The 14540-nt window shown below is 55.1% G+C and overlaps 1 protein-coding gene across 1 annotated transcript; it reads right to left on the bottom strand.

Moving 5' to 3' along the window:
* Positions 1-9106: 9106 nt before the first annotated feature.
* MECR (mitochondrial trans-2-enoyl-CoA reductase) lies at positions 9107-14336 on the bottom strand. The gene is made up of 9 exons (XM_075722032.1): positions 14276-14336; positions 13999-14130; positions 12265-12408; positions 12079-12181; positions 11689-11791; positions 11330-11403; positions 10771-10831; positions 9606-9691; positions 9107-9260 (listed from the first exon to the last, which is right to left on the bottom strand). The coding sequence occupies exons 1-9, from the start codon at positions 14319-14321 to the stop codon at positions 9107-9109; spliced, it is 903 nt and encodes a 300-aa protein (XP_075578147.1). The 5' UTR covers positions 14322-14336.
* Between the last annotated feature and the right edge of the window lie 204 nt (positions 14337-14540).

Genomic DNA, 14540 nt, shown 5'->3' with positions numbered 1-14540 from the left:
CTTCCCATGGCTCGGGGGGCTTGGGGGGTCCCCCTTCCCCACATCAGCACATCCCCCCTTTGGAGCAGTGGTGGGGAGCGGCTGAGGGGGCTGGGGGTGCTCAGCCTGGAGAGAGGAGGGGGCTGAGGGGAGACCTGATCGCTCTGCAGCTCCTGGCAGGAGGGGGCAGGGAGGGGGCTCGGGCTCTTCTCCCAAGGAACCAGCGATGGGATGAGAGGAAATGGGCTCAAGCTGCACCAGGGGAGGTTTAGGTTGGATACTGGGAGAAATTTCCTCATGGAAAGAGTGGCCAAGCATTGGAACAGGTTGCCCAGAGAGGTGGAGGAGTCCCCATCCCTGGAGGGGTTCAAAAAATGGGCAGACGTGGCACTTTGGGACATGGTTTAGTGGGCATGGGGGTGTTGGGTTGGTGGTTGGACTGATGATCTTGGAGATCCTTTCCAACCTTAGTGATTCCTAGATTCCTAGTTTTTACTTTCATTATAAACTAATCCAGCCACCAAGCCAGGAAACATGACATTATTCCTCTCCCCTTAACTGGTTTGGTGGTGGACTTGGCAGTGTTGGGTTAATGGTTGGACTGGGTGATCTTAAAGGGCTTTTCCAACCTAAACGATTCCATGATTCTATGCCAGTGGTGGAAGGGTGGGGGTCCCGTACGTGCCAGGGTGCTTATGGGGTCCCCTATATGGCAGGGGCTTGTGGGGTGCCCCCTTCCCAATACGCCGGATGCTGATGGGCTCCTCCTTCCTCAAATGCAGGCAGGGATGGGGGTCCCCCATCCCCACACCCTGGGGTGCTCAGGGGTCCCCCCATAGCATCCCCCCTCCCTGGGGACACCCCGCATCCCTGGCTGCACTCAGCCATTCCTCATTCCCACTGACGAACAACAACATCCCTCTTGCAGATCCCTAAATGCCATTTTTGGGGACTTATTTTTATCGTTTCAGTCGACACATCAGATGCCTAAATCACACCAAACCCCAGCAGAGGCTCTCGGGAACATTTCGGCTTTAGCAGTCACCACCCCCCTAAAAAAACCTCACCATCACCCCCCTAAAAAATTAATACCACGTATCTGCAATGCCAGCAACTGGATTTCCAACTGCGATCCGGCTCGTTTGACAAGTAGAGTTAAATTTAATTATTGATTCCTTCGTGCCCTGGTGTAGGAGTAAGCACTCGGGAACATTTTGTGAAAGTAAGAGAGTTCTCTAAAGCTTGTTAGGTTTTATTGCCGAGTCAAATAAACAAGGGGGATAAAAGCTTTGCATTAATTTTTCTGGTTTATGTCATGCTTAATAGTGCTCTTAACGATCTCAAAGTCCTTTTCTTGCTTTTTTGCCCAGTTTATTTGTTGATCACGAAAGCACTGGGGCACGCGATGCTGCCCTGCCTCCAGCACTGGCGGCTTTGCTGCGGGGATAATGAAAATGCAAAATATTGGGGGGTTTAATAGTGATGGGAGAGCAGAGGGCAGGTGCTGGCAAGGAGTTTATCACGGGTTACGTCTAGCAGGCTTCTTGGTTTGCTCTTGTCTAAGGGAGGTCTGAGTGCAAGGGGTTACAAGGGAATAAAATGGCTTTAATATGGGCCAGCGAATTTAGCTGCTAACATGGGCTGTGAGTTTTAATTGCGAAGGGGTTTGCTCTTCCAAAAGCAAACGCAGTTGGAGAGGAGCGCCCTCCAACCTTGAGTAAGGTCCCTGCCCGACTGCCCTTCTCCTCACCCCCCCAGACCCAGGAAAAGCCTAAAAATGACGGTACAATTCTTAACTCTCCCTTTTCACTCCCAAAAGCTGAGCTGGAGGAGCGAGACTCCCCCCTGCAGCAGTAATTTTACATATTGGCGTTTTCCATCGCACGTCACCCTCCAGGGAGGTAAACGTGCCGCTTGCAGCTCTTCTCTGCCATCAGCAAAAGGCAGCCGTGGAGCAGAGCAGCCGTTTACCACTCTCCACCGGCGATACTCAAAAAGTCCCTATGGGAAAGAAAAAATATTGCATTGACTCCAAAATTGCGGGATGCTAAGCTGGGGGATGGCATTACCTGAGGCACAGCGTGGTGCTGCACCATGGCCATGCAAGAAATAACCAAAATCCTTGTTCTGAGCTGGTGCACCAGTTTATTTCAATTGCAAAATATATTTAGGTGGCATTTCACTTACAGTTCATCCTACGGAGCAGTGCAGAGAGCCTGCTGAAAGCTGAGAGCACCGCCTGGGTACATGGACAGCCACGACAGAAGCAGCGCTACTGAAGTCACAGAAGCAGCGCTACTGAAGTCACAGAGCGGGGGTTATTCCGTAGAAGAGGCTACGGGCATTTCTGCACGGGGGGAAGGTGTCCGAGGGAAAAACTTCAGGTCTGGGGCATTTTGATGCCCAATGTTGCAGCTTTCCCCATCCCTCCCTGGGCACCAACTCCCAGGGGCAACAGGACGCAGCACTGCCCCAGCAGGACGTGCCAAATGCAGATACAGTTAGATTTACTTCTTGGCTCAAAACAGCTCTCCCCATGAAAAGAAAATAGGGCTTTTCAGCAATTTCTTCTGTCTTCCACTTCCTGTTGCCAGGAGACGGGCGCCACGCTGTGATGTCACCGTGATGCAACACAGGCGTCACCGTGACGCTGGAGAACTTCGCAGGGAGCCGGCACCACGGCCAGACATCCTGCTGACTGGCAGGACCAAGCCTGGCTGGCGGGGAAAGGGCCACCGCTGGAAGTTGCAGCCAAGCTGTGAAATAAGAAGATAAAAGGGAGTCGCCTTCACCAGAGACATCCCGAGCTCCCGACCCGGAGGAGCCAGATTGGTGGGCGGCTTCAACTTCTCCTGACCATCCAGGAGGTGACATGGGGACATCCTGGGATGCTGCCACCGGACCTCTCGCAGAAGAAAACGCCCTGCGAGGTTTGCCTGATGAGTCCTGGGTCCCCATCATACGCTATCAGTTCTGGGAGGAGATCTGCGCCAAGACCAACCCGGCTTCAGCCCGCCTGTTCCTCAAGAAGCTCTGGAAGATCGTCGGCAGCCATCGCTTCAAGTCAATCTGGTGGGGCGACGATGGAAACTGCGTCGTGATCGCAGAAAAACTCTTCAGAAAGGAAGTGCTGGGGAGGAGGGGACCCCTGAGGATCTTTGAGACCGAGTCCATGCGAGGCTTCATTCTCCAGCTTAACCTCCATGGCTTCTGCAAAATGGAAGGGGATTCTCTCCTATCTGCCTCCATCGAGGAGCTGCAAGCAGTAGCAGCAGCAGGTTCTGCTCTGGGCAAGGTACGTCGGTTCCTCCGCGCACAAAAGATTCCTTGGGATCTTCCAAGGGGAGACGTTCATGCTCAGATAAAATAAACCTTTACAAGGCAGAAGATGGGGATGGGAACAAATGGCCTGGTTTTGTCTCACGGGTCATTTTCAGGAATTCCCAGCGCAGGATTTCGCAGGAGCAGAAATGCTGACAAAATTGATTTTGGTTATTTCTGCTGACTTTGAATCCGTGAAACGGAAACATAGTCCCATCGTATCGTGCTGGTTTTGTGCTTGCTGTATCTGGCTGCACCAAACCTTTAAATCTTCTTGTGGCACCTGCTGAATGCTGACAAGATACACGTCAGCATCTGCATTATTCCTGACATGGCCATTCCACGCTGAGTGGTGTGGTACCACTAGTGAAAACTAGCGGTATTGGGGTCTCTCCATCAGTTTTTAAGCTTTTGAAAATCCTACACTTCTCTGCTCCCAAATGCCAGAAACACAAGGGTGGTTTTTACTTAACAAAACCATATCCTAACATTTTATTCAGCCAAAACTCAAGGCTTAAAATGCCCCGGAGAGACCTTTTTAATACCCAAGTTTGTCTTTGCTGATGCAGATGCTTAGTTATCGGATCTCTGTCTTCCTCCTCCTTGCAATGATGGCAGCTAACTGTTCTCCTTTGCATTTTGTAGCTGCTCTTCTACTACAGCCCCTTTTTTAGGAGAGATTACCCCAACCTCCTCAGGATGTGCATGCAAGGTGGCGGCGAAAGAACGAGAGCCCCAGCTGCATCCCCGCCGGGCCCCAAGGCGAAGCAAGAGCACCCGAGGAGGAGACGACGACCTGATGCTCAGCTGGCGGTAGCGGAGGAGGAGGAGGAGGAGGAGAACAACACCCAGACATCGGCAACCACCAGCTCCACACCCACCGAGCCAGGGGCTGACACAACCGCCCAGACGGGCAGTGCCGGTCCATCCCCACCAAAACGGCACTGCAGCCACAGCCCCGCTGGCACCCAGGAGGCGGCTCCTGCTCCATCCACGGCTTCGCCACGCCGTGTCACTCCCCCTGCCCCAAACAGTCCCCTCGCACCAGCCGTGGGACGCCCCGCGCTTCCATCTGGGCGGACAAATTTAGCTGCTGCGCAGGTCCCCGGGGCTGGCCTGCCTCCTTTCTGCGCTCCGTGGTTTGTGGTGGCCGTTCTGGCAGCAGCTTCTGCCCTTCCCGTGCCAGGGCCACCGCACGGCCAAGCTCCAACCCACCGCCACTGCCCAACCTGCGCCTGCGGACCAAACACCGCAGCTGAGGGCAATGGGGTTGGACCCCAGCAGGGGCTGGGCTAGAAATAGCACAGATCCTAGGTAGCAAGTAAGGCCATAGAGGTAGAAATACATTAGTATAGGAATAAGGAATAATACATTGTTTGTTGTTCTCAATAATAAATCCTTTCAAGTTGCCTTGTCCTGTCTCTACAGTCTCACAGTCGCCGTCTCGACACCCGGGCGGGGGGTTGCCTTCAGGGACACGAAGGGTTTGGCTCCAGCCCACGCAAGCCAAAGGCCCCAGGCACTAGCCCTGCACTCAGCAAAACCCCGCAAAAGGCCAGCCTGGGGCTAATCCAGGAGCTGCACCAGCTCCCAGGGCCACTCAAACCAAACCAATCCCTCAGAGCTCTTGGGGGGTCCATGCCCCGTCCTCCCCCAGCTCAGACCAGGGGCCAGGGCCAGCGGGGCTGCAGGGAGCGCACATGGGCTTCTCCTGCCCATCCTGCATCACCTCTGGGACAACTACGGCATTGCAGCTGGCAGAGCGGTAAATCTCTCCTACGGGAGTCACACATTGGACTCACCGGAGGAAGAACCTCTCCCATCACCATTTACTGAGGCTTCCTTTACAGAAGAGGCTTTCACCAAAGCATTTCAACGAGATGCCGCTTCATGATCCCCTTCCTTTCCACAGAACAGGGAATTTCGTGTTTTGGTGAGAGCAGACCCGTAACTCCTGCTCTACAGGACCCTCCACACTTCACAGCTGTTGACGCCAAAAAATCACAGTGCTCATGAGAAAGTACATCACAATTTCCTAGGTTCACAGTAAACATGCAGCACCACACACCACAGTCCGATCGTGGAAAGTTTCCCTCATTTAGGTCCCAAGGTAAGAGAGCTGAGTATGTGATTCCACCTCCCAAGTTAAGCATCTGCACGCCAGATGAAGAGGACAACAGCCAATTCAAGTGGCAGCGGGAAGCAGCAGACAAATGTATTTCAGCTCACGCCTTGTCCCGATGACTTAGGCATAGGTATCGCTGAGTCGGTGGCTTGGGTTACGGAAATCGGAGATCTTCAGTAGCGTCTGAGAGCTCTCCAGGTCTGCACAAAGTCACTGAGAAGCCGATCAAAGTGGGAACACTCGTTCGAGCAACGTTCACAGACGGAAACACGCCTGATGACATCACAAATGTCAAAAACGCTGATCCAGAGAGGGGGACGGCGCTCCCACCAAACCAGGGGTTGAAGACTTCTGGGCTTGTAACACGGCCTCCAGCAGAGGACACCCAGATCATTCCTCACTCCGGTTTTCGAAGCCAGTGGTCTCCAAAGCGGGGTGCGCAAAACAATCCACCGGGATGTGGGAAGGAAATAGTTGAACTTCTATTTTTTTTCATTTTTTTTCCAGGGATGGGGCCTCCACTGCCTCTCTGGGCAACCTGTGCCAGTGCCTCACCACCCTCAGTGTAAACAATTTCTTCGTTAGATCCAGTCTAAATCTGTTCTTTAGTTTAAACCCATTACTCCTGTCCTGTCGCAGCAGGCCCTGTTAAAGGGTCTGTCCCCCCCCCTTCCTGCAGCCCCTCTCAGCACTGCCAGGCCGCACTCAGGCCTCCCCTCAGCCTCCTCTTCTCCAGGCTGAGCACCCCCAGCCCCCTCAGCCGCTCCCCACCAGCCCTGTGCTCCAGACCCTTCACCAGCTCCGCTGCCCTTCCCTGGACACGCTCCAGCACCCCAATGTCCTTGTACTGAGGGCCCAAAACTGGACACAGCATTCCAGGTGCGGCCTCACCAGCGCCGAGCACAGGGGGATGATCCCTGCCCTGCTCCTGCTGGCCACGCTATTCCTGACACAAGCCAGGATGCTGTTGGCCACCTTGGCCACCTGGGCACACTGCTGGCTCATGTTCAGCCGCTGTCGACCAACACCCCCAGGCCCTTTTCGGCCAGGCAGCTTTCCAGCCACTCCTCCCCAAGCCTGCAGCGCTGCATGGGGTTGTTGTGACCCAAGTGCAGGACCCGGCACTTGGCCTTGTTGAACCTCACACAGTTGGCCTCGGCCCATCGGCCCAGCCTGGCCAGGTCCCTCTGCAGGGCCATCCTCCCCCCCAGCAGATCGACACTCCCACCCAACTCGGTGCCATCTGCAAACTCACTGAGGGCGCACCCAATGCCCTCCTCCAGATCACTGATAAAGACATCAAACAGAACTGGGCCCAGCACTGCGCCCTGGGGAACACCACCTGTGACCGGCTGCCAGCTGGATTTAACTCCGTTCACCACAACTCTTCATCGAATCGTTTGGGTTGGAAAAGACCTTTAAGATCATCCAGTCCAACCATTAACCTACACTACCAAGTCCACTCTAAACCAGTCAAGGGTAGACTGGACTCAAAAGGGTAGACTAGACTCGGGCCTGGTCATCCAGCCAGTTTTGTACCCAGTGAAGAGTGTGCCTGTCCAAGCCATGAGCAGCCATGTTGCCAAGATCCCACCCATCCTTCAGCAAGTTGTCTTAAACCATGGGTTTTTTTAGAAGTGCTGCCATGTGGATTCTTCACTGTCTAATAGGGTTGAGTAGAGCCCAACCTTGCTCCCGAGCAGGAGCACAAGGAGTTTCTCCCCCCATTATTCTGCCACGGGGTTTTACGAAGCTTTATAGCACATCTCTGGGATTTTCACTCTTCTTGCAAGCATGGATGAGACTGGTTGCGGCTCTGGCTCTACTGGTGGAGCCGCCGGGGGAAGGAGGGGTACAGGCGTGCATCGTGCTTACAGCATCTCATCCCCTTGCAGCTCAGGACCGAACCATCCTCTTCCAACCCTGAACCCAGGGGCAAGCAGAGGGCTACGGCTGACTGACAGTTTGGGGGGGAATAAATAACCCGGAGTTTCTCTGCCGCTTGCAATGGACCTCAAAAGGCCAGGCAGGCACCCCCCCACCCAGGCACCGGCCCCTCGCTCCTTGGCTTTGCTGGCCACGGAGCTGAAGGACATCACCAGCAGCTTCCCCCCCTGCTGAATATTGTAATCAAGACCAAAAATTGAAATTAAAGTGACCAGTGTGCTGCTTCAAAATGGCTTTTGAAGGGACTCATGGCTCTTGTCCCCCTGCCCTGTTGCCCTGAGGATGAGCCTCATCCTTCCCACTGCACTAACTGGGGGGAAAAATGTGTCTGTCTGTCTTGGGGCACAGATCTGGGGTAAGAAATGCTGGATTTGGTGCCCGACAGGTGCTAACGTGGCAGAGCCAGCCCTGTCTGCCCAAAACCACATCCATCCTGCAGCTGCTGTTAGCAGGATGCTAACTGCTTACGTGCAATTGTAATTAAAGCTTTACAGGATGGGAAATCCCCGGGATTTAGGACAGGGAAAGGGCCAGGCAGCAAGGGACCCTGGTGCATTGGGTTTGCCCATTCTCGATGCCGCGCATCCCCTGCCCACCCTCACATGCTGGACTGAGCACAGAAACATTTATTGGCAGCATCTTAAAAAAATATATATATATTAGACATCGATTTCCAAGAGGTTCTCGTCACGATCAGTAGTGGCAGCAGGAACAGCAGCAAAACTGAATTCAAGTCCAGGTATTGCAAAAAGCCCCCCTTGCCCTGCACGTGTCCGGCTGGGACCGTAGGGGTGAGTCCTGTCCCCACCTTGAATGCCACCACCCAGGGCTGTCCCCGAAGGGACGGTGGTGCCTTACAGCTCCCGCTGGTGCGGCACACTGGCTGGTACTTGGTAACTTGGTGTTTCTCTTTTTTTTGGGGTTTTTTTTTTCTGTTTGAGCTCATTTTTGAGATGAAGTGACCCCAAGGGCTGGAAAAGCCCTTTGTGCCCTTGTCCTCCAGCCAGCACAGGCATCTGCTGCCCCCATCCTGCCACCATTGCATGGGCTGGGCAAGGAAAAATTAAAAAAAAAAAAAAAAAAAATTAAAAAAAAAAAAAATTGTTTTTTCTCTGCAATTCAATGTGGGGAATGCCCCCAGCCCAGGGGCACTTGGCTGCTGAACCTGGAGGGGTCACACGGAGGTGGCTCAGAGGGTGCAGCAGCGTGGCGGGGGCCGTGCCGGCTGGGAGCTGCAGTGACCAGCCCCGCGCTACCCTGCAGTCACCCAAAAGCAGCCAAAAATCACCTGGAGGGCCAGTGCGAACAGCAGAACAACATTGCCAGCTATTAAGCCAGGCAGGAGGCGGCAGTGCAGCCCCCTCAGCCCCAAAAACACGTGCGAGGGGGAACTGCTGCTCTTTTGACACCCTGAGCTGAGCGAGCCGCCGTCCCTGGGCTCCCTGAGCTGTCTCTTGCACCCAAACTCACGCCAGCTAAAGCAAGATTGCAGCATCCCTCCAGAAGCAATAACGCACGCTGCCGTCCGTGCAAAGCTGCAGAGGCTTTTAAAACTTTTAAGTGGGCACCCAAAAGTTTAAAAAAAAAAAAAAAAAATCAAAATCAATGGATCTGGAGGGCTTTTTTCCCCTAAGCATCTCTCGTCTGCAGACAAGGCAGCAAGGGAAAGCTTGGCTGTGGTGGAGCAGCACCGGGCTCAGCCCGCTGCCACCCACAAGCCGAGGTCTCGGGGGGTCAGAGGAGGAGGATCTGCTTCGAGGACGTGAAGGGCTTCATGGATGCCTCCAGTGCTGCCTTGTAGTCCTGGAGCGGGACCTCGGTGCAGGCCGGCGCAGTGAGCTGCCCCCTCCGGACGAGCTGGCACAAGGCGTCCACCATGCTGGCCAGGCTCTTCTGGTCTGCAAGGCAAGGAGGGAGCTCTCGCTGCCGCGTGTCCCGCGCCTGCGCCGTGCCAGAGCCGCCGACCGCCCCCAGGCAAACACCCGCCTGAAGCTGCATGGGGTCCCGGGGACGCCGGGGTGCGATTTGCTCCCAGCTCGGGCATGTGGCAAGAGCCCCCGGCACGGTGGCACGCCGCGGTCCCTGCCCGAGCCACACCACCCAGCGCCTGCATTTCAGCCGCCCCAAGGACTATCAGCACCCATGACACGAGTAAGAACAGAGGACGGCGCCGGTGTGGTGGTTTGGCACCCGTTCCTGTGCCGACCTGCCGCACCGGTGCCATCCCTGGCACCTATCTGGCTCACCCTGCGCGTGGTCCTTCTTCCACTGGGTCATCCAGAAGCCACGGAGCCGCAAGTCCCGGAAGATGAACGCGCTCTGCGGAGAGAGGGAGCCGTGCACCCGGGTGAGACCCGTTCCCTCCCAGCGTGACAGCGGCAGAAGGTGGCGATGAGGCTCCTTGCTCCCTGGCTTGTGTCAGGAATAGTGTGGCCAGCGGGAGCAGGGCAGGGATCGTCCCCCTGTGCTCAGTGCTGGTGAGGCCGCACCTGGAATGCTGTGTCCAGTTTTGGGCCCCCCACTACAAGAAAGACATTGGGGTGCTGGAGCGTGTCCAGAGAAGGGCAACGGAGCTGGGGAAGGGTCTGGAGCTCAGGGCTGGTGGGGAGCGGCTGAGGGAGCTGGGGGTGCTCAGCCTGGAGAAGAGGAGGCTGAGGGGAGACCTGATCGCTCTGCAGCTCCTGGCAGGAGGGGGCAGGGAGGGGGGTCGGGCTCTTCTCCCAAGGAACAAGCGATGGGACGAGAGGAAATGGGCTCAAGCTGCGCCAGGGGAGGTTTAGATTGGGTATTAGGAAAAATTTCTTTACTGAAAGAGTGGCCAAGCATTGGAACAGGCTGCCCAGAGAGGTGGGGGAGTCCCCATCCCTGGAGACGGGGTTCAAAAAGCAGGTAGATGTGGCACTTTGGGACGTGGTTTAGTGGACATGGGGGTGTTGGGTTGATGGTTGGACTGGATGATCTTAAAGGTCTTTTCCAACCTAAACGATTCAATGATTCTGTGATTCCTTCATTAGCGCTCCCACTTGTGAGTCAGGGCACAGCGGGATGCAGAGATGCGACTCGGAGGCGTGGAGTCAGGGGGCAGGTTTGATGCTTGGTGTCTGCGGGGCCATTTCCCCGCTGGGATTTCACAGCAGCCCAAATCCTCCATAAATAAAGCCAGGAGACTTGCGCTGCGATGCAAAGCCACTTGTCCAGTATTGGACCCCACCAGTTACAAAAAAAGAAGGTTGGAGGCTCTGCATTTGACATCCAAGCAGCTGACAGCAGCAGCAGATGAACCCTCTCGCTGCAGGCAGGCGAGAGCCGAGCTCCTGCGGTGCCAAGGGGACGGGGACATCCGCAGCGGGCACAGGGGACATGCCCTGAGGGAACCCAAGAGCATCTCCAGTACTCACCGTAGGCACCATCACGGGCTGCTTTGCCATCCCCCCGTAGGTGACCACGGTCCCTTTGGGCCTGGAAGAGGAAGGGGTATTCGGTTATGCGGTCCCCAACGTGCGGCTTTGACCTTGCAACCTGCCTCTCTGCCGTACCCGACCCCACCGCTGTACCGACGGGGCTGTTCTCGCAGCAAGGGCTCCCCCAGTTACCCCTCAGACTCCGCTTCCCAGAGCTCCCCTCTCGCTCCCATGCACCATTGGCTGCATTTGCAGCTAAATACACCAGTTATACCTGGCCAGGACCTGGTGGACCTTCACATCTGGACCTCAGCTGCCTCCAGCCACTGGCAGCGTTTGAGATGCACAGTGATGATGGGTTAACTTTAAGTCACTGCTATTTTCCAAAACCACTTCTTCTCCACTCATCTCCCCTCTCCAAAACTTCAATGATGACCAACATCAGCTAACAACGCCTCTGGCCACCTCTTGCATGCCAGGGGCTCTGGAGCAGGACCCTCTGGTGCCGGCTGCTGTCCCCAAGCCCGTGCCCAAGCGACCACCCAGCCAAACTTACTGCAGATGCCGCAGCATCTCCGTAGTGCTTTTGCCTCCGACGCAGTTCAGGGCGAGCCGGGGCTTCGGGATGCTCTGCAAGAGTTTATTACGAAGGTAGCCAAATTTTAGGGCTCCTTTTGAGGATGGGACCGCAGTTCTTGAGGGAGCAACTGCCTTAACCTCAACATTTACCTGGGGCCAGCTAAGGGTCATAGAGCTAAAATCTATGTGGTAGCATCAGAAGCCCTCAACTTCTGGGGCCAAATCCTCATCCAGAGAGAGATTTGTCCTTCCCACCATCCCTGTGCCCTTCCCCGCAGCGCTGAACCACAGGGACAGTCCCGGATGGTCTCTCCAGTGGGATCAGCATTAAGGTACCTTAAATATATCCTTCATCTCTGGCTTTCTCAGCATCTCCTCTGTGACGACATGGTCTGCGCCCAGGGCCATCAGCCTCTCCACCAGCTGCGGGAGATCAGGTCTGGGGGAGGAAAAAAATAACAGAAGGACCCAATGAGCCAGAAAGCAGAGTGACACCTTCTCCTCCCTCCTGCTCAGACATAGCTTGGGGACAACAGGGCAGAGCCCGGAGGACCCCTTGGAGGAGCACACGCGTTGCAGGCTGACCCATGGGAGAAAATCCTAGGTTGGGTGGATAGGAGGACCAGATCCTGCCCCCAAACTTGCCCGACCTCCCGCCAGCCTCCAGCCCACGCCGAGGGCAGCTCCTGCTCTGCAGGAGACCTTCTCCCTTCCCCGGGGACTCACCTGTCCCTCACCACGTTGATGGTCTTTACGCCGGAGGCTTTGGCAATCTGGATAACAGCCTGGCCCACGCCGCTGTTGGCGGCGTTCTGGATGACGGAGTCACCTGGATATAAATAAATTCAGATTTTCATTGCAGAATTGACTGGCAAATCCACCCGGATTTCTTTCCACCCAGCAAAGCCGTACCCGGCGCCAGGGTCTCGAAGTCGGCCAGCATGCGGTACGCCGTGCAGGGGTTGACGCTCAGCGTGGCGGCGCACAGCACCGGGATGTCGCTGGGCACCTTCAGCAGCGTCTCCTCGGGGAACACCCCCTGCGTCCGCCACGTCCCTGGGGCACCGGCAGCATCGCAGGCAGCGCGGCAGGAAGGGGGGCAAGGAAAGGAAAATGTTATGAGACCTCAACTCATGCCATAGCCTTAGCACCGGCCGTGGGAGCATCGCCACGCCACGCACTGTCTAAATCCTGGAGAGTGAATTATGAAACATTTTCCCATATGGGTACGGCCAAAATATTGCGAGAGGCAGGGGATGGATTCCCCGCTGCCCACCGAGATTTATTACCCAGCAAAGTGTGATAATTTCCCAGAGGGGTAACGGGACCGGGGCTCCCTGGGCGCAGGGAGCATGTGCAGAGCGAACGGAAACGCTCCCCATCCTATGGATGAGCCCATATATTCAAAGCCAATTTAGTTCGATTTACTCCCTCTATATTTATATCTGATTTAACCCCCTATCATCCATTCACTTTTTTTATGTTTAAAAGCATCACATTTGGATCTTAACTAGATAGCTTTCCTTCTCCCATTAAGCAAAAAAGCCTTTTAAGAAGAAATAGGCAAGGAACAAGCTGTTACACTAAACCAGAACCGACAATTTTTCTGGCCATTGGCATATTGGAGGAGCACAAGAGACATTTGTTGGAAAATAAATTCCTGTGCTTTCCCATCAGAGCACTGTTAAGGAGAAAACGATAATGAGATGTAACCATGACCTTGCACAGGTTAAATGCTTTATCCCCGGTCTTTAAAGCAGCTCTCAGCAGATGTGACAAAACGCGGTTGTTTCCAGAGAAGCACAGATTGCTGCGATGCTCTATAATGGCGCAGAAGCCCCATAAAGGGTCTATGCTGCGGAAAAGTAGATTATTTCTAAAGTCAAGTTTAGCATAAGCAATGGCATCGCTACCGCTCCTCTTGGAAGCGCTGCGGGCTTTTGCATGGCATGTGTCCCCTTCCCTGCGGACCCCCATCCTTCCCCGGGGCCCCCCTGCATCTGCTGAGGACCAGCAGCATCACTCGCTGTGGCTGGGGATCAGGTACCGAGCTCGCTTTTAAAAAAAACAACACCCAACCCATTAAAAATAAAAATACGTGGCAGAAAGAATAAAACTCGAGACCAAGATATAAACAGGTAAGAAATGAAGAGGTCTTTGTGCAGCTCCAGCTGTTACCCCGATGCTTCCTGTCTGAGACAATCCAGCCCATTACATTTATGCTCAGGCTAATACGGCACTAAATGGGTTCCAACTGCTGCTTCCCTCGCCCGGAACATTCTCTAATGGAGCTTTTTTCTTCATTTTAAGTCACATTCGATTAGATGTAATTGCTCTAAGTGGAGATACACGTGGCTCTACCCACACCCAGCAAAGATGGTGCTTTGGAGAGAAATGGTTTTGCTCCAGGACCCCCAAAATCCCCGCGCCAGCTCCCGAAGCATCGGTTCGCATGAGGGCACGACCATGGGTCTGCTCTCTGCTCCGTCACAGAGCTTGGGCAGCTCCTGGTGGGCTCGAGCATCCCAAAAGTCCCCTGAGAAGATGCTTTGCAGGCAGGGGGTTGCACAGGAGGACCTCACCGCTGAGCAAGGACCCAGCCGTGCCGTGGCTCCCGGCACCGAGGACGCCGGGGTGCACACTCACCGAGTCCGTGGCCCGCTGGGATGACCCAGTCCCCAGGTTTCAGAGCTGCCACACGAGGCCCAACCTCCAGCACTTCCCCGACGCCTTCGCTCCCTCCCACGGCCGGCAGCGGGGACAGGATGGCGTAGGTCCCTGCCGGGAAGCTGGAGGTGAGCTGTGGAGCCCATCATACCCCAGACCTCCCCATCCCAGGAGCCGGCTCCAAATCCCCTGAAACAACCTGCCGGGAGCATCATGCAAGAATCAATATGCAAAAAAGATGCAGCCGGCGCGTTACCTTGGATCATATTGATGTCGGCGGGATTGATGGGGGCTGCCAACATCTTGACGTGGACATCAGAGTCCCCCAGCTTGGCCACCTCGAGGTCCTTCAGTCTGAACAAGGAGACACAAAAGAAAAGTGCATTAATACAGGCTGGGCTGATGTCTTCTGCACCTTGGTTTAAGCTGGAAAGAGATGCCCACATCACGTACGCACCGCATTAGACTTAAACAGCACCGTATTCCCCATCTCATATATATATTGCTGTAGCCTGGTCTCC

This window comes from Pelecanus crispus, chromosome 16, assembly GCF_030463565.1.
Source record: "Pelecanus crispus isolate bPelCri1 chromosome 16, bPelCri1.pri, whole genome shotgun sequence".
NCBI classification, from domain to species: Eukaryota; Metazoa; Chordata; class Aves; order Pelecaniformes; family Pelecanidae; genus Pelecanus; species Pelecanus crispus.
The sequence above is the reverse complement of the archived record's forward strand: the minus strand, read 5'-3'. Positions and strand labels throughout refer to the sequence as shown.

Excerpts from the sequence above, each read along its gene's own strand:
- MECR (XM_075722032.1), bottom strand. The coding sequence starts at position 14,321 with ATGTTGGCAGCCCCCATCAATCCCGCCGACATCAATATGATCCAAG. Across the intron at positions 14,131-14,275 it reads CGACATCAATATGATCCAAG|GGACCTACGCCATCCTGTCC; the intron begins GTAACGCGCCGG and ends GCTTCCCGGCAG. Across the intron at positions 9,261-9,605 it reads GCGCAGGGTGAGCCAGATAG|CCTGGCCAGCATGGTGGACG; the intron begins GTGCCAGGGATG and ends AGACCAGAAGAG.